The sequence below is a fragment of the Chiroxiphia lanceolata genome, chromosome 3, assembly GCF_009829145.1.
Source record: "Chiroxiphia lanceolata isolate bChiLan1 chromosome 3, bChiLan1.pri, whole genome shotgun sequence".
Lineage (NCBI taxonomy): Eukaryota > Metazoa > Chordata > Aves > Passeriformes > Pipridae > Chiroxiphia > Chiroxiphia lanceolata.
The window spans coordinates 91,919,960-91,947,714 of record NC_045639.1 but is presented as its reverse complement, the minus strand read 5'-3'; the positions used below and the strand labels follow the sequence as shown (position 1 = coordinate 91,947,714).

General features: G+C 34.9%; 1 protein-coding gene across 1 annotated transcript in view; it reads right to left on the bottom strand.

Annotated features, from left to right (window-relative positions):
- COL21A1 (collagen type XXI alpha 1 chain) overlaps positions 1 to 27,755 on the bottom strand; it is a 71,330-nt gene that overhangs the window by 19,355 nt on the left and 24,220 nt on the right. The window contains 8 exon segments of the mRNA XM_032684219.1: positions 1,732 to 1,785; positions 2,133 to 2,177; positions 18,870 to 18,923; positions 22,695 to 22,748; positions 22,827 to 22,880; positions 24,036 to 24,089; positions 24,931 to 24,984; positions 27,456 to 27,509. Of these exon segments, the coding sequence (XP_032540110.1) occupies positions 1,732 to 1,785; positions 2,133 to 2,177; positions 18,870 to 18,923; positions 22,695 to 22,748; positions 22,827 to 22,880; positions 24,036 to 24,089; positions 24,931 to 24,984; positions 27,456 to 27,509 (423 nt within the window).

Genomic DNA, 27,755 nt, shown 5'->3' with positions numbered 1-27,755 from the left:
ACTAATACAAGGAAAATCCCACTATCTTTTCTGGTTGAAATTCCCTAATGCCGTGTAACATATTCAAATATTCCATGCATCAATTTCCTATTTAATTTATCAGGTGATAAAAAATACATTAAATGACTTAACAGGAAACAGGAATAAATTATTTTCAAGTGTATCAAGAACCAAATGTTATTTATCTAAATAAAATTTGAAGAAAATATGGTAGGTGAGTTAAATAAATATGTATACTTTGCAATCCCACACGGCTTTATTACAGCTGATGATATAGCCTTCCCTCTAGCATTTTGTTCAACTTTGTTCAGAAAAAATGGAGAAAAAATTTCCATCAATAGACAATAAAAATATTTTCACTGTACTGCTTTGCTGGCTTCCTGAGAAACTGAAGTTTCTTCTATTTGGACTGGGCACGGACAAGCCCATACATGCACAACATATAATGAATCTCAAGATAAGGCAGTAAGTAAAAAAATCAAATGATTGTTCAATTATTGTCAAATATTACAACACTTATATATGCCATTCAGCTGCAAACCAAGAAGTGTTACCTATTTCTTCCCTTGACAAGCGATACTATTTCTGTAGACTGAATACAACTGCATAAAATCTCCTTTACTACCATATGGTTCAATATCCTAAGAAAAACCCCAAATTTTTAGAAGGTTAAAGCCTTTCAGTCATGTAGTGGTCCCTTGTCCATACAGATAATAGCATCAGTTGTAATTCTCTACGGTATTTACTTTATTATAGCAGTAATAGTTCATACTGATCTGCTTGAGGTTGAATATAGGCTGAAACGTAGGTTCTTTAATTAGCTAAAAAGTTGTAGCAAACAGCGTATTTATTATGTTAAACTATGTATCTCCCAGGAAACTCAGAAGCATTTTAGTCAGGAAAGAAGATAAAATGTCTCCAGCACAAAAGGCAAACTGCAAAAAGACATGTTAACAGTGAGGATGATTAGTAATGGAACTAAATAAACATGGTTTCCTCAATAGAAGAGATAATTATTTTTTAAAGGCAGCATAGGTTCAACCAATGATGAAATTCCTATTAATTTAGGAAAGACCTGTAACTAGTTTTAAGCAGGTGTCCCTTTTGCCTTTAAAAGTTCCATTTTTAAAGTCTACATATACTTTCACCAACTTTCAGAACAATTATTTTGCTACTGTGATTTCTAAAGGACTATAAAGAACACAGAAATCACCCTACACAGACAGTAACAAAAATGTGGTAACCCAGACTGTCCAAGAAAAAATGAACTATTTTCAGTTTCCCTCACTGAAAACAAAAATTTCTCTTTAAGCAGTTTGGGAATTCAGTGATCTCAGCTATTTTCACAGTCTGTCAAAAGAGCACTATCACAAAAGCATCCTGAAATTCATCTTCAGAAATCCATTACACACTGTGACAATATTTAAGTCAGAATTAACTTTCAAAATAAATTTACTCCAGTACTTTCAAAGTCAATTCAAATCTAATTAATTCAGAGGCTAAATTCAGACTAATCTATTGCTGTATTTATCAAATGTGCAGTCATTTTAAATAAAAATGGGTATATAATACCTGTGGAGAAATTCAGAGATTAGACTTAGTCTGATCATATTTTCCAACCTGAAAATGCAAGGTTGCTCCTGTATTTTCCATTGCTTGTTTATTTATGACAAGTAGAGAACGACAACACCAGAATTATTTGTCCATAATAACAAATTTTTGCAAACTTACAGTATCTCCTGGTGACCCTTTTGCTCCTGGTTGACCTGGTGGTCCAATTTCACCCTGTTTTTTATAGAAAGAGAAGAATTCTGTAATTAACGTATGCACATTTAACAAATTTTTTAGATATTCTTTAATTATGCAGGTTTAGTAAGCTAAGATTATTTCTCAAAGTATTGTAAAATTAGTTTTGTTACTTTTAAAATATTCATTCCTTCTGAAATAGCTGAAATAAAACCTAATGATTTTTGGACATGTCACAAAGAATTTGGAGCACATCTCCATTCTTTTGTATTTGATGTCATAAATCCTCACTATGAAAACTCTCCTCTGAGCACAGACTGAACCCTTATTTTGGAATGGATGTATATATATGTGCAGGTTTTAACTGTGTTATGAACAATTAATACCTTTTGTCCTTTGAGGCCTTGATTTCCAGGGATCCCAGGAATTCCCTGAGAAAAAAAAGAAACCTTTTAAATATATGGAACAGTTTCAGCAGAAAATATATGTCCTCATAAATTTAGCACTTGCCATATAATTTGGGTTCCAAACATGGGCAGAAATAGAAAATTAAAAAAAAAACCAAACCAACAAACAAAAAACAACAACAACAAAAAAAAACCCCAACAACCTCCCCTAAAACCACTAAAAAACCAACATACATACAAAAAAACCCCCCAAAACAAAAAAACAACCACCAAAAAAACACATGAGAGAAAAGAGCTTCAGCTGTAAACATGCAAACTATATAATCTGGGGTAAAAGTGAAACACTAATATTCCATTGCTCCCCATTGCTTTCGTTCCAGGAGTCTGTGTCTGCCACCGGGCAGGCTCACATGCTCCTGCTTGCCCAAAAACCTGGCCTGACACAGGGAAAGAAACCACTTTACATTATCCATAAGATTTCCCACATAAGTTAAAGCAAAAGTCCTGGTCAACAGAACCATCCGTATGACAAATCATATTTTGTTATCTAAAATACAGTGACTGTAAAGAGATAGCTATAGTCGTATTTGAGATACACCAGCTTCCACCTCCATAAATATTTGAAGATCTCTGCCATTCCCTCAGCATCACTGCTTATTCAGCCCTATAGTATACCTCACATTTTTCTTACAGTGAGCATTTAATTGAACATAATTCAGCATTAAAACAAAACTCTGTGTATGCTTCAAACTGTAGTACATATTCAGCTAGTCTATTTTTTCTCTCAGGTAAAACAATTAAAATTTGTTGGACAAACACTGTTCTTACTGGTACCATCATTAATCTGCAGCAAGAATTTGGTTTAAAGACTTTGCATTTTAATCTAACATTGAAAAGAATATGCTGCAGTGAAGACAAGAGGACCCACCAAAACACATGCATTTTATGGGAAAAAAAAAATAACATGAAAGTAACAACTGATAGCTTCCTTATGGATTACATCTGTGCAAAAGATAGTTCCATTCTTTTGCAGTTTACACCCACTTTTAGTTAATAATGACCCCACCAAGCAGAAACAGTTCATTGGTCAATGGCACATGAGTTAACAATGACAACTTCAGCATTTTACAGGTCATCAAAATTCCAATGTACCTATCATTTAAAAAATACATCAAATAATGTAATAAAAAGAACTTGAAAACAATGCCTCATTCTGAGACTTCTACTCGCATTACGTAACATAACTTTTCTTGCTTAACTTTTGTCCAAAACTCTCCTATAGATCTTTTGCACAAATAGAGAGATAGGAAATAAGGCTTATTTGTCACTACATTTAGGAACTTCCAGACCCGCCCATGAGTTCTCAGTATAATTATTTAATATAACAATTAATTATTTATTTCTGCAGCTGTAAAATATAAAACCAAATTATGACATCTGTACCTGTAATACAAAACAGAATTTCATACACACTGAAAAAAACCACCCACTAAGCAGCAACCTTCTCGTCCTGAAAGGATGTACCAAAGCTTTCCATGGTTACATCTCTGTGCAATTTGGAGAGCTGAGAGAAGAGAGTTCCACATACTCATTCAACACAGCAAATCATTTACCACTACATAAGCATGCCTAGAAGAAGAAACACAATGTCCTGTCAAGCTGTGTTGATCTTTCTTGGTTAAAATAAATTGCTGGTACAAGACATTTAACTTTATATTAGTGACAAAGATAAAACTCCAAGAACAATAACTGTAAAACTAAGTCATATTTCCTTTCTTTTTCCCTCTTCTTCCCCTTCTGACTGAGTCTGCACTACTGAAGTATACAGAACTTAGGCTCTTATTTCAGTGAGAGCTGGTCCAGACCCTTAAAATTCTCTTATGGTTCATTGACATTCACTCAGCTAAGAATGAATCTATCACTCATGCTGATGTAAGTGATTCCCACAGTACATGCGGTGGAGATTTTCAGTTACTCTCCACATGTCAGTTGGCACAAAAAGAGGAGAATGAAGTGGTTGATTTCGTCATAAAAAATGATATTTCCCAAAAGAATTATTTTTCTGTGTAGCTTCCATGGTTCAGTAATTATAAAGACTAATTTCTATAGGATCAGCTCCCGAATGCCTAAAAAATTAAATTTGGTTCCTTCTCATGATCTATCTCAATCTATTACTTTCTTTTACATGGATAATCTCTGGTTAAGCCCATTAGAATTATTTGCACTTTCTCAGAAGACAAGGTTAAAAAGTAGTTTAGATATCATGAGTTTCTTCCCTAACTTCCAGGTCAAAAGCCAAATCAAGCTTTGGAAACGTATCTTGTTCCTAAACAGAGATTTCATATGCAGTACAAATCCTCAGAATCTGTGCATTTTTTCAGTCCACCATGAGTAATGAGGCACTTTTTTTGTTATGTTTAATAGGGTGACAGAACTAACTAGTTAGAACACTACCTAAACTGTCAAAGAAACCTTACTTTAGTTATGAAAAAAATGTATGTTTATTTTAAAGTATACTGCAAAGCGACCACTTTGACTCCATTTGCAAGATAAAAATGTCTTTTTTTTTTTTAAGAGTATATTGCAACTAAAATTATTACAAACGCATGTGTTTAATCAAAACTTAATATGAAACACATTCATCATGCAATTTTTCTGCCACTAAGGGAAAAACAATGTTTGGAACTGTTACAAATGGGAAAGCTGCCACTCACTGGGAGTAACAGAATCAATGCTATGGAATAATTCATGATTCACTGGCCTACAGAAAAAAAAAGTGCCTTTGGGGATGTCCTTTGCAAAGCTATCAAGCAACATTTTGTTCATATGAAATAAGAAAAGGGGTTGTAATTCTAAATTTTCTTTTCCTTGTCTTTCCAGAAAACACATGTTAAATGGCTTGTACTTATCATATATGCAGCTATAATACCAAGAAAATGTAGCATTACATTTCTAGACAAATAGCTAAAAAATCAAAGCATCTACTGTGCTGTAGTGATTTCTGTCTTTATATGAGTTGCATTATCTTTATACTTCCAAATCAAGAAATTTGCTCCCCTTTTACTTTTACATCCAACTTCATTTAACACATTCAATGCTTCTTCACATTTAAAAATTAAGTTAATCATAAGCACTGCCTTATTTCTTTCAGCACCATGAATCTAACTTTGTCAGTTACCTTTAATTCATCCAAATGCCTTCCTCCTTTATCGGAAATTTTCCCTTAAATGGGAAGTCTTCCCTTACACCATAAAAGCCTGTAATATTATTCATTTTGTTCACCCTAATCAGCAAGTGCTATAATCACATGAAATTTAAAGCCAGCAAGAGATCTAATTCCTTGGTTTAAAATCATATCTATTCTAGAGATTCTCAGCTGCAGTTTTATCACACACTGCTGAGTTTGTGCCTAAAAACTAATGTGATCATGTATTAGTCTGGCAGCTAACCAAGATTTTTTATTTATTGAGACACTGCTGTCCTTACCCTTTACTCAGCCTCCTTTGCTTGTTTAATCATTTGTTTTCCACCCCGACTCACCCCTGTGTACCCAGGAAGAAGCCTGTCAGCTTTCTAAGCTCTGGTTACAGACCAGGGGAGGCTTTGCAGGGTACCCCCAGGACCTAAAGTAACATTTGAATGCCATGTAGATAACTGAAATCATCTCTGGTGTCACTGAAGGTGCTGTGGGACAGCATATCTACCCTTTGAAAAGTTGCCACTCTGCTCTAAAAACTGTGTCGTGCAGGTCAGATGCTGCAGTTGCCCTCATACAACTCCAAGGGCTCTTGGTGCCAATTCCTAGGAAACCAAGTCCCATACACCTTTATGTCTACTTGTCTGTCTCCAACTTCATGGCAGAATGAAGCTCATCTTGGTATAAAACTCAGTCCATGGATGCAGTCTTTCTCAGCTGCAGTATTCCTCAGCTGAAGTCTCCCACAACACCAGGACTTCATACCCAAAAGTATGAATTTGTTTCTATTGTGATGATGAGCTTCAATTACAACACTTATAAAATTCTGTATAAATATTCTATTTTATCCCAGCTTTAGCAATTTAAATAAATCTTCCATTCTTTTATACTATCTGGCAGACAGAATGGATTTAACTGTAAGAGCAACATGGTTTCATAATCCATGGAAAAATTTTCTTGTAGCTTTCTTTAATCATGAGGTGTCTATTTTTGTTTTGGATTATATCAAACAGATGGATTATCTTCCATGCAGCCCCACAAAAAATCCATTAAGGAAATTGCCTGAGGCTTTATATGCAGGTCAACTAGGTGTAAGCATTTTTACTTAAGAAACAAGCTACGTTTCTCAAAATACTTACCACTTTTTCTAGTTAGTATCATGGATTATTTGTATCCCCGTCATGTTTACCTTTATGCTTGCAAACAGTAGAAAAACCACATGCAAAAACTTTTTCCAGAACAAAACAAAACCTATTTTACTCCTAATATTAGTATTTATTAGCTTATTCTATTCTTCATTTTCTGCTACTGTCTTTAATATTCCCCACCTCTTCAGTGCCTCGTAGGACAGTACGGCCTATTATGCAAAGTAGGAGCTTCTAGGCTACAGGTAATATATCCACAATCATAAAATTCTATCACTGGAAGATGCAAAATTATAGAGTATTTCCAAAAGCTCTTCAGAGCAAACTGCTTTGCGGTCAATTCCCCAAGCAGATGTAGAGAACATTAGTATAACTATCTTTATGATCATCATATTTTTTTCTGATAAAAAGATGACTCTTCTAGTGTATATGCATTCTCTGAATTATGTTTCAATCCAATCGTTCCTCCCACTCTGGAAAATCTGCAACTCTGCTTCTGGGAAGACACTAAAGGACATTACAAATTTGGATGAAAGTACAATAGTCAAAATGCTTCATAAAAGATTACAGCAAATCCTTGATAATCTTAACAGAATGAAATACACAAACCAAATTTAGATAATGTATAAAACTTTCTACTGGGCAAAGTAGCAAAATATATGGAAAACAAATTCAATGAAGCCCCATCTGCTACTACTGAGTAGTTGGAATTAATGACAAAAAAAAAAAAAGGCTAAATACAAAGAAGCATTCCTACAGACATAATGACTATCCACCAGACTAGCATAGCAGCTTTAAATTAAATTCAGGAAAGGAAAAGGCATTACCAAGATATCTGCAGTTATAAGACCAGAGTTTTCAAACACCTCAGCAAATCAGTTATTAGAAATAGAACACACATGCTAAATGTGGAACAGCAACCCCTATTGCATTGCCAACAACACAGACCTTGGAAAACTGCAATTTGAAAGCTGGAAATATTAACAGAAAATGAAAACTGTGTATATATTTTCACAGGCTGAAATTGGTGGTACTGTTTCTTGTAAACAATCTACAATATAATGTATCAGACCTATCAAATCTGTGGATGCAAAGGTGGGCACACAAAATCAGAGCTCCCAGCCCTGCAGGTGACATGACGACGCCTTCCTGCTGCCTATCATGCTGGCATCAGCCCTAGAGACTGTGAAACCCAACATCCAATCTGTCTAAAAAGCTTACAGACTTCTAAAAGATGACGAACTGACTCATGTTTGACACTCACATGTAAACACACTGATACTCAAGCAGTTACATGCCTTCAAAATGCTTTAAAATTTCTCCACTACTTAAAATATGGAGAAAAACTTATTACACCATTTGAGCACCTTTCACACACAAGAAAGGGAAGGTTGACGACAGCAGAACCTCCTCAAAGGGCAGTGACTTCTGATCTGCTCCTTGCACCCAACACGTAACCAACAAGTTCTGTTCACACAGGTCACACAGATGCAGAAGGACACAATTTTTGGCCATATCCCTTTCCCATAGTAAGGAACCATTCAGTTAAACTAACGATGACTAAGTGCAACAAATCATGTATTTTTCTTTTTTTTTTTTTTCCATAAGCTGCATACTGTGAAATTGCTCACAAGATGCAGCAAAAGAAAACAGTAAAACTGTGTTCCAAAAAGGACTGTAAAATTCCTAGAGAATTGGTCCATTGCTGGCTATTAAGTAGGATGGGCCAGCATGCATTTTTGGCTAAGGAAGTCCCAAAAGCTCTGACAGACAGAATCTAGTAGTAAATAATAGGTGAAAAAAAAACATTTTCTACACACTTCTATCCATTCTCAGAGAAAAAGTTCTGTGATAATTCCTTTAGTCTGAGTCTGTTTGCAGTCATTACCTGTTTAAGAAATCGCTAAGAAAAGTTGGAGCAGAGATTGGGACCACAGCCTTTCAGAGTACAAAGAAAGAAAATCACACCTTGGCTCACACAGCAATCACTAAGACTAAATTTAATCACTAAAACCAATTACTAAAGCAAAAACTAATTTGCACAATAAAAACCAAAGGTTGTGTCCTAAATGGTTTAAAATATTAGCAGAAACATTAGTTAACCTTACAAATGGATTTAAATTCACTCTGATTGAAGATTAAGTTTTTGTTTTGTTATGAATGAGAAGCCAGTCTGTATTGCGACAAGACTTTCCATAGCTTCAATTCACAGTAATTTCAATAGGTAAGGATTAAAAAAATGAAAATACTCACTGTACCAAATTTTCTTACATTTTTTAGTGCTATATTAACTTGAGTGCCTGGGACTTGAGCATCAGCTTCTCAGTTTCACATTTAAATCTCTTTGTGGACAGGAACTGTCTTTGCTGCTTCCTAAAGTGAGGTGAACCAACTGATCTCAGTTACAAAACTATCATCATCTTTATAGCAAAAGTATTGAATAGAAGCAATACTAATGTGGTTTCTCGGATGAAAGGATTCGTAAGGCTCACAAATAATGCAGATCTCCTTTATTAAACTTCTCTGTATTTTCTCCTAAGTCTACACTGCAAAGTACGTGATAATCTATCTTCAACAATTGACATGACCTTGCACAAGAATAATGCAATGCTGTTGATCATGAAGGACACATGGAAGGAATATAACAAGTACTTAATTACGTTGACAGCCCAACTACCACTTGAACACAAAAAGAAGCCATGTTTTAAGTTCTTTGTTTATTTTTCTCCTGCACATTTTCTGGAGAGGTTCAATTCAAATTAATTTAATTAATCTACAAACCTAAACTAACCCAGTCAAAACAAAAGGGCAATTTCAGAAGAAAAAGATCCCTCCTATTTGAGACAAATATTTAATGATGGGATAGTTTCATATCAAAGAACAACCATATCAAAGAAATAGACTAAATATGTCTACTCGACTATATGAGATAAAATGAAAATTGTTCTGGATAATTATCAGAATACAGACCATAGATTTGATGCCCGGATACAGCACTTGAAGCTCTGAAGGAGTTACAGCTAGACTGCTTCATATCACCAGCCTGACCACATGAGGCTGTAACTCAAACCTCCTGGGAGGACACAGGTGGCTTCTTTGATGTTGAAGAAGAATGATAACTGGCTAGAAAACTGGCTACACTGTTACTACTCTGTTAAAGTTGGATCAGAGGAAGGAAAGTCAAACATCCTTTTGGTAAACCTCTTTCTACTTGTGGTTAAGGAACTTGTCATAAACATGTTGGGAAGCACAGAATAGAACAGCAATGTGCAAATTAAATCAACTGAAATAATAAATATTTATTGTCTGCTACAGTCTAACTGAGTGTCCTCTTTATTCATAGCCTGCTCTTTATGTTTGGGTTTTAAGTACAGTAATCAGCTGAGGGAAGTTTCTGTTTAGTCTTCAGAGTCATTGGAAATTCCAGCACATATTTATCAAAGCTGTAAATGAAAATGCTAATTCTTAGTGTTCATAGTGTATTATGAAGGGAAGACAGAAGTATTTAGGGGATATGCTAAAGGTATTGAGACCTCTCTTCTTTTGATTATGCCCTAGCACGAAGATTTAAAGAGACACCATTCTTACAGAGAAGAGGGCACTTTCCCTAGAAACCTGAAACACCACATCTGCAGATGAGAATCTCTACAGATGAGAATTTGAATATATTTAGGAATTCATCTTTGAGTCATACTACTAAGATACAAATCACACTTTATACTACCATTATGTCAAAATGCAGTGATACAAACCAGTGAGAACTGATACTGCATGTGCCTAAAAATGAAATCTGAAATTGCACTATGAGGCATTAGCCCCTATAGCATTGCCCATGACTATGTGGAATTACCAATGGCCAGTTTAAAAAGTTTAGTCTGAATTTTGCATTTATACACCATAAATGGGGGGAAAAAGTCCTACACATACTCTGCTTTTATTCATCATAAATGATTAACTTAGAGCTAAAATTTTATTGTCTTAAAAATATTCAAAGACTCAAAACATTTTTATTTTGCAGCATATGTTAAAATAACACCAAAAAATCCAGATCCATCTTGATTTTCCATAGCTTGCTTCTGAGGCCTCACCCATTGAAAGAGCAATAAGCACAGTGTGTAGTGATTTGCCACTTAGGACATGCACATCAACAATGCATTTTGCAGCATAACATGTTCCAACAGACATGACACTTTCTGTGTGATTATTGCTGAGCAATAATCTTGAAGAAAATTCCTGTGAATTACAAACATAAGTAATACAAAAAGGCCATTCTTATCTGGGATCTGGCAAACTATATAAAGAGAAAAAAATGTATTGCATCTCGCTTGCTTTTAACTCCTTTTAAATCCACAAATGGGACGTTACTGGTGAAATACCTTCTCTGTTACAAAAGAACTTTTTTTTTTCCCCTGTTTTTTGCTCTTTCTCTCCAATAAACTGAATAAATGTTACGTCAATTATTTCAAATACTTTGTCATATTGTATTTTGGTTAAAAGGTGGTGTATATACAAGTAACTTGGGCCAAAATCAAGTGATGATGCCGCTGCCCAAGAGGGATTGTTGGGTACTTTGGCTGTCAGAAGTTCATTCAAATTCATAACTATTTCACTAAACATTTTTTTTTCTGATCCCAGTAATAATCTTTCTGTTGAGAAATATACAAAATCTATTTTGTTAAAGACATAATTTCAAATGTGTTATCTATATTACAGAAGGATTTGACAGTTCTTGACATATTCCTTGAAAACTGTGGGAGTTGAGAAGAAAACTGTAAGGCAAGAATAAGGGAGAGATATTGTTGTTTCAAGATTAATCAGCAGATGTGAAACACTGTTTACTGGAAGTATAAACACCAACTTTCCTGGCACTAAAATATACAGACACCAACCCAATATATAACATATACCAGGGCCAAACATTCTCTTCAAGTCTCTCCTTCAGAAAAGTCTTTCTTGGCTGCATGAAATTAGTACACTAGTTCAGGAATGCCCTAAGTATTATTATTGACATCAGGTGGATCCAAAAGAATGCAAATGAGTCCTTTTTTAAATATTACATGTCAAAGGAAGTGAATGTTAAGCACTTTAGATCTTTTAAGATCTTTAGTACTCGTTCTCTTCTTAGCAGAGTGAATTAACTGATTGATTATGTGTGCACATGCATATACACACACAGAGTATATTGTTATAATTCCTTAATTTAAGCCAATTCAGCAAACAATCACATTTTTAACTGATATTTGGGAGAAAAATTTCTGATAAAGAATACAGAATCAATTTACAGTGCTGTGGATTTGTCCATTCAATTTCTCAAAAATCTCCACTTGAACAAGTCAAGTAATTTTTAAGAATGTCTTCTTTTTTTTTTTTTGGTCCAAGTAGTAGTATGTTAACTAATATACTTGAAATGTATCTGTACATCATCTGCTCAAAGTAACTTAAAAAAACTCATAAGAAATGCTTTTGAATAAGTAACCTGACTTTTTCCCACATAATCAAGTTGTATAGCTATAATGCTCAAATACAAACCGAAATCTCTATAGAAAGGCCCACTCCAATATTAATAACAGGAAAACCTAGTTTCTGGTGCTCAGAAAAAAGGTAGTGATGTTTGTAAGCACGTGCATATTTCAGTCTCTGCACCTGATACGAAGGCCTCTGGTTTCCTAAATGCACAAGCACGTAAATGGGCAAACATTTATATGTATTTTTGAGGAATATTATCATGAGAGATGATATCTGATAGGTAACGTACACATCCATACCACCAAGTTAATTCACTCTTAGTTTCAAACCAGATCCCTAGGCTCCATCTAAGCCAAGTTGAAAACATGACAGCTGAAGGCTGAAGCTACAGTACAAAATGAGTATTATCATTCCCTCAATGGGAAAAAACCACAGGTGGAACATGTGTCTTACTCTACAGACAGTATAAGCTTATGTCAAAGCACTCATCTGGGAATTAAAGCTCACTTTCTGGTACAGATAACCAAGAAGTATAATACAAGCTTAAAGTCTCCATATAAAAATTTCCAATAAATACTGCAAATAATTTTAATTAATTCTAATTTAATTAGAAGAAATTAGACTCTTCAGAAGAACTTATGGTTTTGTGTATAAACAGGACTAATGCATTGGAATCAGTCATGGAATATAAATAAATAATCACTACCGCTAATTTTGTGCTTAGAAGTAGTTACTGAACTCTTTAACAGTGCTGCACCTTCAAGTGCTCACTGCAGGACAATTCTTTCAGAATCACATTGTTTTAACAGTCCTTTTAACATATAAAAGATTAACAAATTATTGAGATATATTTTAACAAATGACAAGCATCTCTTTATCGTAATACAGCTCATCAAGTCAGTAGTGAGATTTTAAATTGGTACAACACATTGGTTAAAGGTATTTCTATTGCTGTGTTTACAAACCAGTTGCAATGGGGGAGGAATGCTGGCATCTAACTTCTATCCGTATATGAATTAGCAAGAAAAGTGCCAGGGTAGCCATAAAAAGGTCACTACAGAATACAAGCAGAAAACAGACTACTCTGAGTACTATTTATAACTATTTATAGCATATGCCATTCATGCCCATAGTAGGTTTACAACTAGAGTTCCTTCTATATTTCCTTACAACTTTTAAGAAATTCCCTTTGTTAACTTGACATTTATAAAATAATCTTAAAGAAATGTCAGCAAGGTACACCACCTCTTCTCTGCCAGATTTTCCAAAGTTATCAAATAGAAAATGGCATTAACTGAAAAAATAAAAAATAATTTTCCCAAGTCTCTGTAGACAAAACAAAACCAAAAAAGTTACTACAATTCTGGAAAATTAATATAATTAATGTAATTTCACACTGTGTGAGAAAAGAAATTTAGAAATTAGAAATCACAAAGAACCGTCAGAAAGTGAGAATTAGATGGGTGAGAACTGTTAGCTTTACAACTTAGAAAAGCAGGCATTATTTTCCAAGTGTTAGGTCAGTGGGTCCAAGCTTCTTACAGCATTTATTGTGGCCCCAGTCCAGACTGAATTCAATGGGAATCTTTCCATTGACTTCAACACACTTTGGATCAGCAACTATACTGTCATGTTTTATATAATTTTTGTCAACTGGGAATAATAAAGTAACTCAGATTAGCCTGTGTGAAATTCTAGAAGTCTTTATTACCTGCTCCATTACAGCACCACTTTCATATTTATCTTCTGAACAGCAATTAACTCTGCTATAAACGTAGCATGGAATTAATCTAGTTAAAATAACTTATCAGTCAGAATGAAGATAACCCACGTTGCAAATAAAGTCGGCTAAAAATACGTCCACCTAAAGTGAACCTAAAAGTTAACTTGACAGAAAAACCTGCATTCAGTCTAAAAAAATGTGTTTGAGCTTACAGCAACCACTATGTAATTAATGAATGATCGCTGAAACTATTACCCAGTCAAAGCTGTCATCTCCGCTTTCTCAAGTGAGAACAAGACTAAAAACATCTGTTATAGTAGCTCCAGCACTCAGAAAGTCATCAGCAAGACTCTTCCCTGTCTATTTCAACAATTCAGAAATTAGAAGAAGGAATAAAGATATAATAATGAAAAAGCTAATTCAATTAACCAAACCTACTTGGAAAGAAATAACGATGACTGGCATATACCTACCAAAATCAGCTGTTTATATATTAAAAAAACCACCCCAGCCAAGTAACAATTTCACTTCACTAATAAATGTATTTAGAGGTAAAAGCCAGAAAAAAGAAATAAGGTATTTTTCTGAGACCCACAAGACATCATCTGCAGAGAAAATGGTAGTTCGTACATCTGTTATGACTGTAATGCTGACACTTTTGAAAAGCAGGCCAGCAGAGTTCAGCTTCTACTATCAAGGCATCTCAGACTAGTGGATGAACATCAGATCTGAAACTAAGAATTTTGATAAACTCACACAACCAGTTTCTTGAATCTCCTGATCTCTTTTATCTTAAAAACTGACAGGAAATAATTTCTTCTTTATATCTACTTGCAAAGAGAGTGGTCCTTTATAGGACAATATAAAATCAGAATGAGTATCTATGGAACATTTCCATAAATAATAAATTCACACAACACATGATCTTTTGAGCACTAGAAATATGACAGGATCTTTTTAATCTACCAGAAGATTAAACATAGACATACAATAATTAGAATAGTTGCATAAAAAAATAAAGTAACACTTTCAGAAAGAAATTTTTTTCATTAGGCCTATTGTATAGATACATAACAGAATTTTTAGGTTTGTTTTTATCTGAAGCATTTCATAACTCAGTATGTAAATGCAAATATAAAATACAAATGCTGAGTAAATGTCATCTTATTAACTAAAACTGGTACAAACCAACATAACATCAACATAAAGTGCATCAAGCAAAACATTACATGACACAGAGAGAAAATTAATAACAAAAAAAATTACTTTGATCTTCATGTCACTACATCACTACATCAGGAATCTTCTTTCTTTGGTTCCTGTTTCTATCAATCTCAGTAGGGCTCTAGATACAGTAGAATTACATTAACTTTAGGTTTGCTTTCCAAGCATACAGGATACCTGGCTATACCAGTTTATTTTCAGGATTTCTGCTTTATGAACAAAATACTGCAACTTCTGTTGTATCTTGTAGTGTACCATGAATACACTTCAAAAAGAATTCTACTACCATTACCTGGCATAAAACACAGATTTTTCCAGAGAATGCATTGATCTAGATCTGGCATTCCTGATGCAGTTAGGAAAGATCAACAGACAAAACAGGAGTACAGGCATAACAGTGGGAGTCAGGTCAAAAGCTGAAAGCAGTGATACGTTGCTATCGCTGGCACAAATAAGGCCACATCTGAGGTCTTGTGATGTGACCTAAATATTGAGGGCAAACTCTACCATTTTAAGTGTTTGCAGCTGTATTTCTGAAAAATATGATTTCTGGAGAGTAAACATGAGCAGTTGCAAATGCTCAGACATATTACTTGTGGCAGGAAAGCATATGCTAGGCTTAGGAGAGCACTACAAATGTCCTGCCAGCTTTACCCACAAGCACTCACTTCAGAGTTCCCATCTGCATAATTGTAAACACAAGGAGCTTCCACTGAAATCAAACTCTGACAAAACTCTACCTTTGTTAAAAAGGACAGTCAGGCTGAAATTAAGCTCACATAAATCTTGATTTATTCTATAGTTTAAACAGTTGGCCCCTCAAAAAAAAAGAAAAGGCATTTATCAAAACAGCTTGTCATCAGTAAGATAGATGACTAGCCACTAAACTATTCAAGTGACAGCATGGCCCTTTTTTGTCATCAGCAAAATGAGCTTGATTACTACCTTTACTAAATGCTATCTAAATTATTCTGTCCATACTGTCATGTTACTCTTACGCAGAGTGGGTGGAACTGGGATGGCCTGGTTAACTTAAGTTCCAAATAATACTACTGAGGGAAAACAACCACATACATGACTTGGAATTATTTACTTAGCTTTACAACCTACTTTTTCCTGTTTACAACTTCGGGCATTAATAAGAGTAATAATATACCAGAAAGTATTCTGCCCAAAAATTAATCACACCTCTCAAAGGCTAGAGGGAATAGGAGTTCAGTGGGTGCTCCATCTTAGTCAGTTGCCCCTTAGACGCTGCCTCAAGATGCATTCATTTCACAACCATGTTCTTCCTGCTAGAGCAAAAGGGATCATAAGATGGCTATTTCATAAGATTTCTATTTCTAAAAAGATCAGCTTAACAAATTAGGCTATGTCTAACACTAATGTGGCTGAATAGAAGAAACAGACTATCTAAATGTATGTTTGTATGAGTGGGGTATCCACACAACCTGCCGAGCTGTTCCAGGGCCACTAACCGTGCATGTGGCTGGTTAGTGATACAGTCATACAGTTTCCACAGTACAACCCAAGGCCTGTCTTGAGCTTAGGCACCCTATTTGGCTATCACAGGGAGGGCACAGCAGAGTTCAATCCCTCTCTTCCACATCAGTACCACAACTCCTAGGGTATCCCAGTAGAGAAGATTACACTGAATTCCACAGAAGAGAAGCAGAGAGGAGTTGCTTACATGTTACGCATCTATTCAATTGTACATGTTATGTTCCTCAATGTACACACTGGAGCAACAACAGGAACAATGGAAGCAGTAAGTTGCACAAGACATCCCTCATAGCCCTCAACAATCCATCCCACTTTCCAATGGATGAAAGCCAATTACCCTCTTGAGTACGGGCACCCATATATCCCAAAGCTGAGATAGCTTTTGTTTTCCACAGCCCAAACACACACTTTTATCACAAAGTTGCCACACAGAAATGCCCTTTGCTCCTCCTCCAGGCTCTAAATAGATGGGAGCACTATGTTTACACATGCAGTCTGGTGCTACACCAGAGGCTGGTGTAGCTACATCTGGTGCTACAACAGAGGCAGATGAGCAGGGATGACTCAGTGTCTTACATTTCTTACTGTTTACCTTGAGGTAATTTCATGGTCAGCATTTAGACTTTCTGCTCTTCAGAACCTCCACTGACTATAAATGAAGCATACAATGCAATCTGACTTGCCTTTTAGGATTGTTAAAGTCTTTTGTAGTTGCTTATATATTGGAAGTCTCCCTCTATATTACTTTGTGGTGATTTTCAAAGACTTCTTAGTAATTTTAATGTCTTAGGTCTGCCACTTCATTTCTCTTTAAAGCAAAAATATGGGACTTATGTGCTTACATTGCTGTTTAAAATGTTATATTGTGAAGTATTTATATTAATTTTAAACCAAAATATATTTCTTTAGTAGATACAGGTCATACTTAACCAATTTTATCAGATCAGAAAGAGAGCTGTTACAGTACTAAATATTTAGTTTTCCCTAGGTAAGAAATGCCTTTTCCTTTCCATTTTTTTGACTAATTTAAAAAACAACAATCACAATGACCAACTAACTACTTTTTTTTTTTAATTAAAAGAGACAAAACAAGGCTACAGACAGAATTCATTTTTATCTCAACACATTTGTTATGGTGTACTAACCAAAAATATACCAAAACCCCTTCAGTTGTATTTTATGATTTTTAATTTCAGTGTTTTTTACATATGATGATACCACAGACTGTAAAAGGTTAAAACACCTCACAATTATTTGGGGCAGAAAAAAGAGGAAAAAATAAAGCCACGGCAGAAATTATGTGCATTTTTCACTTAAGCCAATCACGTAGAAGAAAATACCTTGGGAATGATTTCCCAGTGCTTCACAGTCTACTCATGGAGTTTCAGAAAGTTTTTTGTGAATGTATATTAAATGTAAATTAAAGAGTTTGAGAATTTTTCAGCTGCAAGTGTTATTTCCTAGTTATCAAAACTCTCCACCAGATTTCAGTACCATGTAACACATGTTGCCTCATTATATTCAACACCACAAAATTTCTATTGAATGTATAAAGCTGTATCTCCTCCTCCTAAAATTCAAAATGTAGCAGTGCTCCACCAACTGAGCTCCATTTACTGCTACTGGCCTACAGAAGGATTACTGATGGCTTGAAGACAGCTGGCTGTCTCTCACCACTCAAAGCTCTCAGTTATTTCTACAGACATCTTGGCTCATCTGCTTCAAGCAGCCTGATGGCCTTAAAGAGAGAAACAAGGAAACAAGGAGGACAAAGCCAAGCCAAACTATCAGATATAAAGATGAGGAAAAATGAGCTGCCCTGAGGAGCTGCCCAAATATCAGTAGAGGAATGGTCTTTGGAAATAAGTAAAACAAAAATGCAGCAGCATGTTCTCCAGCTAAGCAAGAAGAACAGACCTATACAGGTAATATGGACAGTGTAACAAGATGCAAGGAAGTAAAGACCAATAAAACTGGACAAAGGAAAGGGGGAGGTAGACAGTGGAAAAAAATAAACTTTAAAAGTACTATTAACAAGTATATGAAAGAAGATAGACCATGTTGCAGAAATGAGAGTTAAAATCATCCAGAATCTTTTCTTGTGTAAGTAATTATTAAAATCCATCTATATCATTATATCAACAGGAAAGAAGTCAATAATGAGATAATTTTATAACATATATACATATAAGTATATATAGCAGCAGAATAGTTAAGAGTCCCTTCTTTTAAGGTATCTTTGACTTTAAGGGCTTGTTTATTTTTTTTAATAAATTCAAATCTAAAGACAAACAATAAAAGAAAATAAACAAGCACTTTTTAAAAATGGGCATATCAACCAATTCCAATCAATATGAATGAAACATGAAGTATAACAGCCATTGACTAAAAAAACCCTCAAAACCCAAAAAACCTAATAAATCAGTACATAAGGATATGTCAGAAATTCAATCACTTACAGGCTCTCCACGATGTCCTTCTAGGCCTGGAGATCCAGGCTGTCCAACTTCTCCCTTTAAAATAAAAAAACAACAAGAAAAAAAAATTTCCTTTGCATTATAAAAATAACTATTTCAAATACTGAATTATTATTTTTAATATAAGTAAAATGTCAAACAAATACACAAAATCAAGGTTTCACCAAATAAACATCTCTTGAAAACAGTTTAAAACACACTAAGAAGTGTTGTCAATCCAATATCCCCTCATGCTGTGTCCAACAGGCAGCTGTCAAATAGTTTGCAAAAAGAGAGACAATTGTCTTTTCAATCAGAACAGTAACTTCTGGTTGAAGAAATGCATAAAAAAATAAACTGCTACTGTCTAACTGTTAGTACAACTAATAGTCTGGAAAAATATTTCAAAGCACTTAAGAATACAGCAGTACCAGAAATGATCAAATCTTTATGCCCTTACTCAAAATATGTACAATACTGTTCTGAAAATTTAAAGAATTATTCCAGAAATGAAAGCACATAAAACAAATTAAAGATCAATTAAATTATTATTATCAATTAAAGATAAATTAAAGATCAATTAAAATATATACAAAATAATCTCACAATAATTAATTTAAAATTATAAAAACAGGACTGTAAGTAACAAGGGGTAGCATCTGGGTTTCAAGCCATGCTTTTCCCACATTCTTTCCTGGAATGACTAAAAAAACAGGAAAGTTCCAACAGAAGTTTCCTTCAAAGACAGCATGTTTGTTACTGCTCTGAATTTGATTATAGACCCAGAACAATGTTTTATAGCAAGCAGATGTTGAAGTCAAGCTGACAAAATATTTCAACGAAGAATACAGCTTCTATTAGCTGTATTATAAAATGAATAAAAACTAATGAGTACGTCATATTTTTTTGTACAATACTTTTTTTTAAAGAAAATGTCTTCTGGTTTAAATGCACACATGTTCACATAACTATTATACTGAAATCTCTGTATATTTTTTACAAGCATAAAAACAGATCAAAGTACTCTCCAAATTCATCCTTTAGCAACATAATGCTTCACTCTAAATGGCCACCAGTGACAGTCAAAATTTTATGCTAACGTTGTGTTGACTGTGACTTCTACCTGTCTGTGTTATCAAATACTGTAAAAGGAAAAAATTAATACCTAATTTTTTTCTATGTTCTATAGTACCAGAAAAGGAATTCCTCCACCAGCTTGGCACTGATATCTCTGTGTGCGTGTGTGCATGTGTAGATATACATATATAAAAGGGAGGATTCGTTTCACGTAAATTCATGGAAGGTAAATAAGCTCCTATCACAGACAACAGAAGTCTAGTCTGGACAATTAATGGAGGACTGATTCAGCTGATCAGCCACCAGAAGCTGAATTCCACTGTCCACACACAGATATTTGGTCATATTAGAGATACCCAAGGGTGTCTTGTCTAGGGTCCTACTCCTACTCCAGAAAGGCACTGGCTTTCTATAGGACTTATGTCATATTTTTCAGCTCCCTTAGGATGCTTTGGACACTAATACATTTCAAATGCACCACAGGCCTTTTAAGGACACAACTAAACTGGTACCTATGAGTCTGCATTCTTTGACTCCTCTGGCATTACCACTTAGACCTGTGTTGACTTCAATGGCTACATAGGTAGCTAGTATGTCCATGGACACAAACTTAGCTGAGTGTTTTAAGAATGTCTGTTCAATTGTCCTTGCTTGACATATTTGCAAGAGTCGGAAATACGTTTATATTAATAAAGACAATTTGTAGGTATGTATCAATGGGATTTGAAGATGAAAATGAAATTAATGTAGGAATATTTAAAACTAAACCAAGCAACAAATAAAGAAAAAGTCCTTTAGTATTGTAGAAATAATCTGCTCTTGGTTGCTGAAGTTAACTTAAGAAAAATGAGCAATGAGAATTTTTTTTCCATAATTGAGATTTACAGCTTCATTTACTAACGTATTTTAGTGTGGTAAACGTAAGGGTAGTTAAAAAAAAAGCAGTACACATAAAACAAAGTTACTCCATTAACTTTTAGCACAGTCTCATTAGGCCTTCCAAGGAGAACAAATAAAACAGGAAATACTGAGTTTATCTATCATAAAAGTTAAATTTTATACATACTTTCTCAAGGCTGTTATTTTAGATGTTTTCTGCTAATAAATCTTTGAATTGCAGGATGCTCAGTTATACATTGAAGTTGGGTAATTTCCCGGATAACAGTGCTGTAGTGTTGCATGTAAGTCATAACTCATCCCTTTAGCTTCAAATTAAGACACCTACATATGCTATTCTATCCGAAGATGTCTAGGGACATGTAAGGGCACTAAGACCCCATTACAGTGAACAAAGGCTCAATTTAGCTACCAAATCACAAATCATGGGTGCTATTTGAGGTGCTCTAGGGCAGCCAAAGTTTCCACACTGGGCTGGCAGGTACCACCTAAAGGAGATCTACGCCCTTCTAAAATGGCACTTACAGGTCACCTTGGTTACCCAAAGAGGAGGAAACAGGACTGAAAACTTACCAGTAAAGTCACAAAAGTTATAGCAGTTAACAGTCAGCATCTTAGTGACTTTAGAAGCTCCATTTATTATATTTACTAAGAGCTTCACTCAGTTGTCACCACACAGATGTGGTAGAGCCATTGCCTGCTCCAAATAAGGGTGATAAATTTTTCACCTTGAAAACATTCAAGGATGGAACAAGGTGAACAGTTGTGCAGTCTCCACTGAGGTTACCAAGACCCAGCTGAGCAACCTGGTATGGATTCAGTGCTGTCCCATTTGTGAGCAGGAAGCTAGTCCAGCAGATGACTGAAATTCCCCCCCAGCCTGAGAAAACAAGCCTGGGATGCTGCTGGATCCACCTTGTGGTAGCTGCTGCCCGAAGGGTTTAGGTCTCTCATAGGTCTTGCAACACATCTCCCTGCTGCAGCAGATGTCACAGATATGCCAACTGCACCCCCAGCTGCTCTAGACAAGCATGGTCACGAAATGGAAGACTCAGATCTTCAACTAAAGCAACAGGAATTTAGACAAATGCAGTTAAAAGTACACTTGTACTTTTTGACACTGAAGTAACATTACTCTGGAGCAGCCCTAAATACTTTCCTTATTACTAAGAAAAGTATTATAGGAACAACGCTGCTGTTTAAAAGCTTCTTTAAGTCAATTCAACTGAACATTTACATTGCATATTATTAATTTTTTTTCCTGTGAACTTAAAACTGATACAGCTGAAGTCCACCTTTTCACAAATCAGAAAAGCGCAAACAAACGCTTGGCAAGAAAAACATCCAGTGAGCTCACACACTGTGACATATATTATAGAAATATCAGATCCTGTAGTCTTTTTTACAGCAGACAGATACTCAATGAACTTGAAAAACTGTTCTAAATTCAATATAAAGGGCATTGCACAGTGAAGAGAATACGAACACAAACATTCAATACTGAAAGTGGTTTCCCCTAACTTTCCTGCATCTCCCTTCAAAAGCAATTAATTATGTTCTACAGTGTATGCTTGTTTATAAATCTCATTAAGAGAGTTAGATAAACACAAAAGGATAAGGAAGACAACGTATAAAGAATCTCTAAGGATACACTCTTAATAAAAGCTTTGCCCCGGCTCACAAAACAACTGAAAACAATGAAATCTGCTCACTGCTGCAGTAAACTTCTGCATTTCCTAGTACCACATGTTATTTTAATTTCCAGTAATTCTCCACAGAATAAACGGGTATATTTAGACCAATAGCAATGCTATTGAAGACTTTGGCAAGATACGAATATACATTTCTACCTACCTTGAAACCAGGACTTCCCGGTAATCCATCTTTCCCATTTTTGCCAGGGTCTCCCTGTAGGAACAGTTACCAGTAATCAGTATGTGAATTAACATGCAAAAGTTAAAGACAAATTGTCTTCACAAAACTTACTGATCGGCCAGGCATTCCTGGAAACCCCGTATCACCCTTCTCTCCTTTTGAACCCTGAGAAAAATAGCAATCAAAAAGTAAGTTATGCTCAATGTTTATGCTGCAAATTCAGTATATTTAACCTATAATTAATGCATTTCTAATTTTGAAAATGTACAGGAGATCTGTTTCTTTCTTAGTACAGTCAGCTGCCAGTTAATAACTACCCCGTTACAGAAACGTAAATATGTTTGAAAATACAGAAATGCTAACACAGACCCTCTTTCAAATTGCTTAAAACTCCAGAGCAATAAACACATGAAGAAAATATAAGGACACATGAAAATGTAACTGTTAACTCTGGATGGCCAAAATATGCTCACTGCTTTATATAAATTACAGATTAAAATATCTCTCTTCGTGGCCACTATAAGCCTCACTCCTTTCGTGTGCTCCTCTCCTCACTCCCCTAACTCCTCTCCCTTGCTCCTGTTTGGTTATACATACATTTCTATGTATTAAAAAGTACAGACTTCTTTGCAATTATTACATATACACCATACATGGTGTGTTATCCCATAGACGCATTTGCAAAAAATATATGCATTTTGTGTTACATGAAACTGAATTACACCAACCCATTAACAGGATGAAGACAGTTCTCTAAACATGCAAATACGCAGAGAGCAAGTTTGATAATACTAAACATAAGTACATCCAGTAACAACAGTGAAAATTTTTTTTGAGTTATGACTGCAGAATTAAATTATCTGTGAATACATATTATAAAAATAGAAATGATATTCTATAGGGTTCCCATGCCCCAGAGCTGGCAGCAGAGAAGGAACGTGAGAAGGAAGGAGAGCAGAGAGCTGTTGTGGACTGACCACCCCACCCTGTTCCTCATTCCCCATCCAATGAAGGATGGGAGTTGAGCCTGGGAAAAAGGCTCAACTGGGAGAGGTGTTTTAGTTTTTGTCTTTGTTTCTCACTATCCAAATCTATTTTACTTGTCATTAAATTAAATTAATTTTCCCCAAATTGACACTAACTGGCAGGTGATCTCCCTGATCTGGACCCACAAGCTTTTCCATCTTATTTTCTCCCACCATACTGCTGAGAAGGGGGAATGAGAGAGTGGCTGGAGGGACATCAGCCAGCCAGCCAAGGTCACCCTATCACAGATACCAATAACATTTTGCTTTAACTTATAATTACAAGTTCACTTGCCTTTTTTCCATATATTCCTGGTTCTCCTTGATCTCCTTTAGGACCCCTTTCTCCCTAGACAAAATGTGTGTGAATAAGTTAATTTTTAAAATAGAAGTAGTTATATAAAGATACATATATGAAGTATACATGTATAACAGACTCAAAACAAAGCAGGCAGAGCTCCGTGTGATATAAAAAATATGCCCAAGACAGTAAACGCAAATCCTGAATTTTCCAAGCTCTCCTAGGGGGAGAAGCCCAGAATGTCCAACACTGATAGTGAGGCAATCCACAGCTTGCAGGCTTTATGTTTCTACTTTTTATAGAAGGTACTTTGTGATTCTGGTTGCTTCGATATAGGTAGGAACCTAAGTGAAAATTCAGTTCCTTGAAAAGTGCTGCACTTTTTTGAAGACCTTATTTAAAAAGTTTAAAACACAAATTTGAAAAAACTAAGAAATATATCCAGTTAAATACTAACATAGAAGAAAAGAAGATATGGTTGATGATGATTTAGAGAACACACACATGAACTAAACTTGCTGGGATAGACCAGAACTATCCTTTAAAATGCTGTCACCCAAATTTAACAACTTAAAGAAAATAGTATAATTATATTTTTATTTTTGACACATTATTTGTGATGAAGAAGGTTCTAAGTAGTAGTAAAATCAAAGTAATTAATATAAAATCCCATAGAGTAGAAAAAAAAATAAAAAAAGACGCTTTGATACCTATGTAATGAAGTCCCATGGCATGTATCTTCCCTAAATTTCAGCATCATATCCATTGATTTTATGTAGGTCATCAAATACACTGATAGTATTGTATACAGACTTATTTTTCCCCTAAATTAAACCATAGAGCAACTTGAAACACAGGAATACTGTAACAAGACATATTTCATTTCAACCTTTGGTGCTGGCATCCCATGTAATCCAGGAAAACCAGGTAGTCCACTGTCACCCTAAAAGAGCAAACATATTTTAAATCCTTGTATCTGAAATAGTTGTAATGTACTATAATAACATTCATATCCCCATGATCAACAAATAGTGGAAAGATGTTATGTACCACCATATCAACTTCATAACATTGATGATTGGTGAGAGTTTGTTGATCTTCAAACAAGATTCAGTACATAAAAGAAAAAAAACTTAAAACAATCATTAAATTTTACAATAAATTTTACTGTAATTTCTGAATAAATTTTATGGGGATTCAAAAGTAGCAATTTAGCTTTAACAAGATGTAAAAAAGCTTTGAAAATCTCTGTAGGAGCTGTGATAATTCTACCATCCATTCCTAATCCCCAAATAAGGAAACTCCATAAATCTGTAATGTCTTTGCTTCGACCTGTTACTGAAAATATCAAAGACCTACCAACCTTATCAAATTTCTCACCAGCTTACTCTGCATGAGTGAAGTATTAAAAAAATAAGGAATTAAGTACCTTCTCTAGAAACCAAACAAAATTAAACCAAAGTAGACTGACATAAAACAACTTTGGCACTTTGACAAATGAGTTCTTATTTCTGTGGAAGACAGAATACACTTTGGTAAAAGCAGTTGGCAACTGAAAAGACAAGGTAAATCACCAGTTCTTTTTATTGTTTTCAGAAGTGTTAGATATCAGGAATTCCAAACTTTTGCTGGTACTGTTGGTACTGAAGATATTTAACTGACAATTTGTCTGCAAGCTCCTTTGAACAATTACAACAAAAGGCTAAATTATAACTTCTCAGTACCTGACTTGAAGCAATAAAACCAAGCTTTGTTGCTTGTTTCAGGAGACCAGATTCACTTCACATGGGACAAAGAGCCAACCCCAAAATCATTTTTGGTCAATCAAAATGTTTTCTCTCTGTTAATGTCTAACAATACATTTCAATTTGTTTGATCTATTTCAATCATAAAGAAAGAATAGTAAACTATGCTTGGGAAGCTGTTTCATGTAATATTTCAAGTTCTAAGGCAAAGGTTAACCATGACAACATATCTCAGTGCTGTTTATCAAAGCCATTCATGTCTAAGCAGATATGGAGAGTTCTGTCATATATTCGCAGAAGACAGAAACACAACCACAGGAATGACAGCTTATAGGTTAATGCTATCAAAATATCTCTTAACAAATAAATATTGAAAACAGGTGGAACGGAGTTCAAAAAATCAGCAAAGCTTATAAAATAAACACTTTGTGCATCCACTGCTTCTTAATGAAAAAGATCGGAGTTTCAATTTCTATTCAGAAATGGTGACTCAATTATTGGATAAACTAAAACACTTGGAAATGGAAACAGTTTTAAATTAGTTGCTACAGAAACTTTACAAGTAATGGGATGAAATTATGAAATGAAAATTTGGGCTGAATTTCCAGGAAAAAAATTCTAATGGCAAGATGTATTTTACAACGGAAAAGTTTCCTGAAACAGTGGTGGAAGCCCTACTTCTTGGCACATTTTAAACAAGGCTGGACTGAGCAATAGGAAATATTCTATCTGTCATAACACTGCACTGCCAGGAGAATAGAGTTTTTCATCAGCAATATCTTAATTTCTACACATGGCCCAATACCCACTGATTGATAAGATTAACATCTAAAATCAATTAGACTGAGATGACTAAAGCACAGAAAACATAAACACATTTTTCACCCCTAATCGTGCATTTGAGAATTCTGCTGAACAGTGATGAATTTAAGGACTTGTTTTTAATATTGGGAACTTCATAAAGGAATTCTAAGACTTGTTGGGAAAACAAGCGTTTGTTTTGCAGAAAAGGCTTTTAAGTTTTAATAAACCAAAACCAAAATCATTTTATCACAATCAACTTAGAACTTTTCTAAACATAGGGCAGAAATGTAGGCATGGATATTTACATATCAATGAAACTTGGCAATGCCAATGGCCAGTCTATTCTCTGTGCATACAGAAGATCCAGAGTCAAGTTTATCCAGATTATCAGAAGGGAGTTACATATAAGCTTCCACATCTGTCTGTAGCTCCAAGCTACTGGCTACACCTCAGCTAGAATTTTCCACAAAAAGCTTTGGTTTCAATTAGTCAGTGTTTTCTGATAAAAAGTGCCATCCAAAAATTCCTATGTAGGTCATCTGGATGCTTACTTAAAGAGAAAAAGGGTGAAAAGAGTTAAAAAGAAAACCATTCTGACAGAAGTCTGTATTGTGCTTCCAGGTACCCATACTTAGATATGCTTTTCTAAATATATAAGTTATTCAGTCCAGTGAAGTTGCTACTGGCAGTACTAAAGCCTATATGACCTTTATTAAATAAAGCAGATCAGATTCAGAATTTAAATTTAGGATTCTTAATCCTTTCTTATTACCCTTCTAATAAACAATTCCCACAGAAGCTTCATGTGAAAATACTGATATTATTAACTGATACTATTACTATTGTTTGTTTGGTTTTTTTTTACCTTCGCCCCATCTTGTCCTGGCTCTCCCTTGATACCTGGTAAGCCACGAGGTCCCTAAAGTGAGAAAAAAATGAAAACCAGCTCAAATACTAATTCAATCTGATATAGATCAAGACACAGAAATGTGATACAACATGACCCAGAGACCAATGTGTGAGCTGGCTGATTACAACATTTTTGTAATTGTACACAAAGGCAGAACCAAGCCTGAAATGCATCCAGCATATATGAATATGGTAGGCCATCATAACCCATGTCTCAGGAGTACAGAAACTACTTTTTGTTCTAATCAAGGACAAA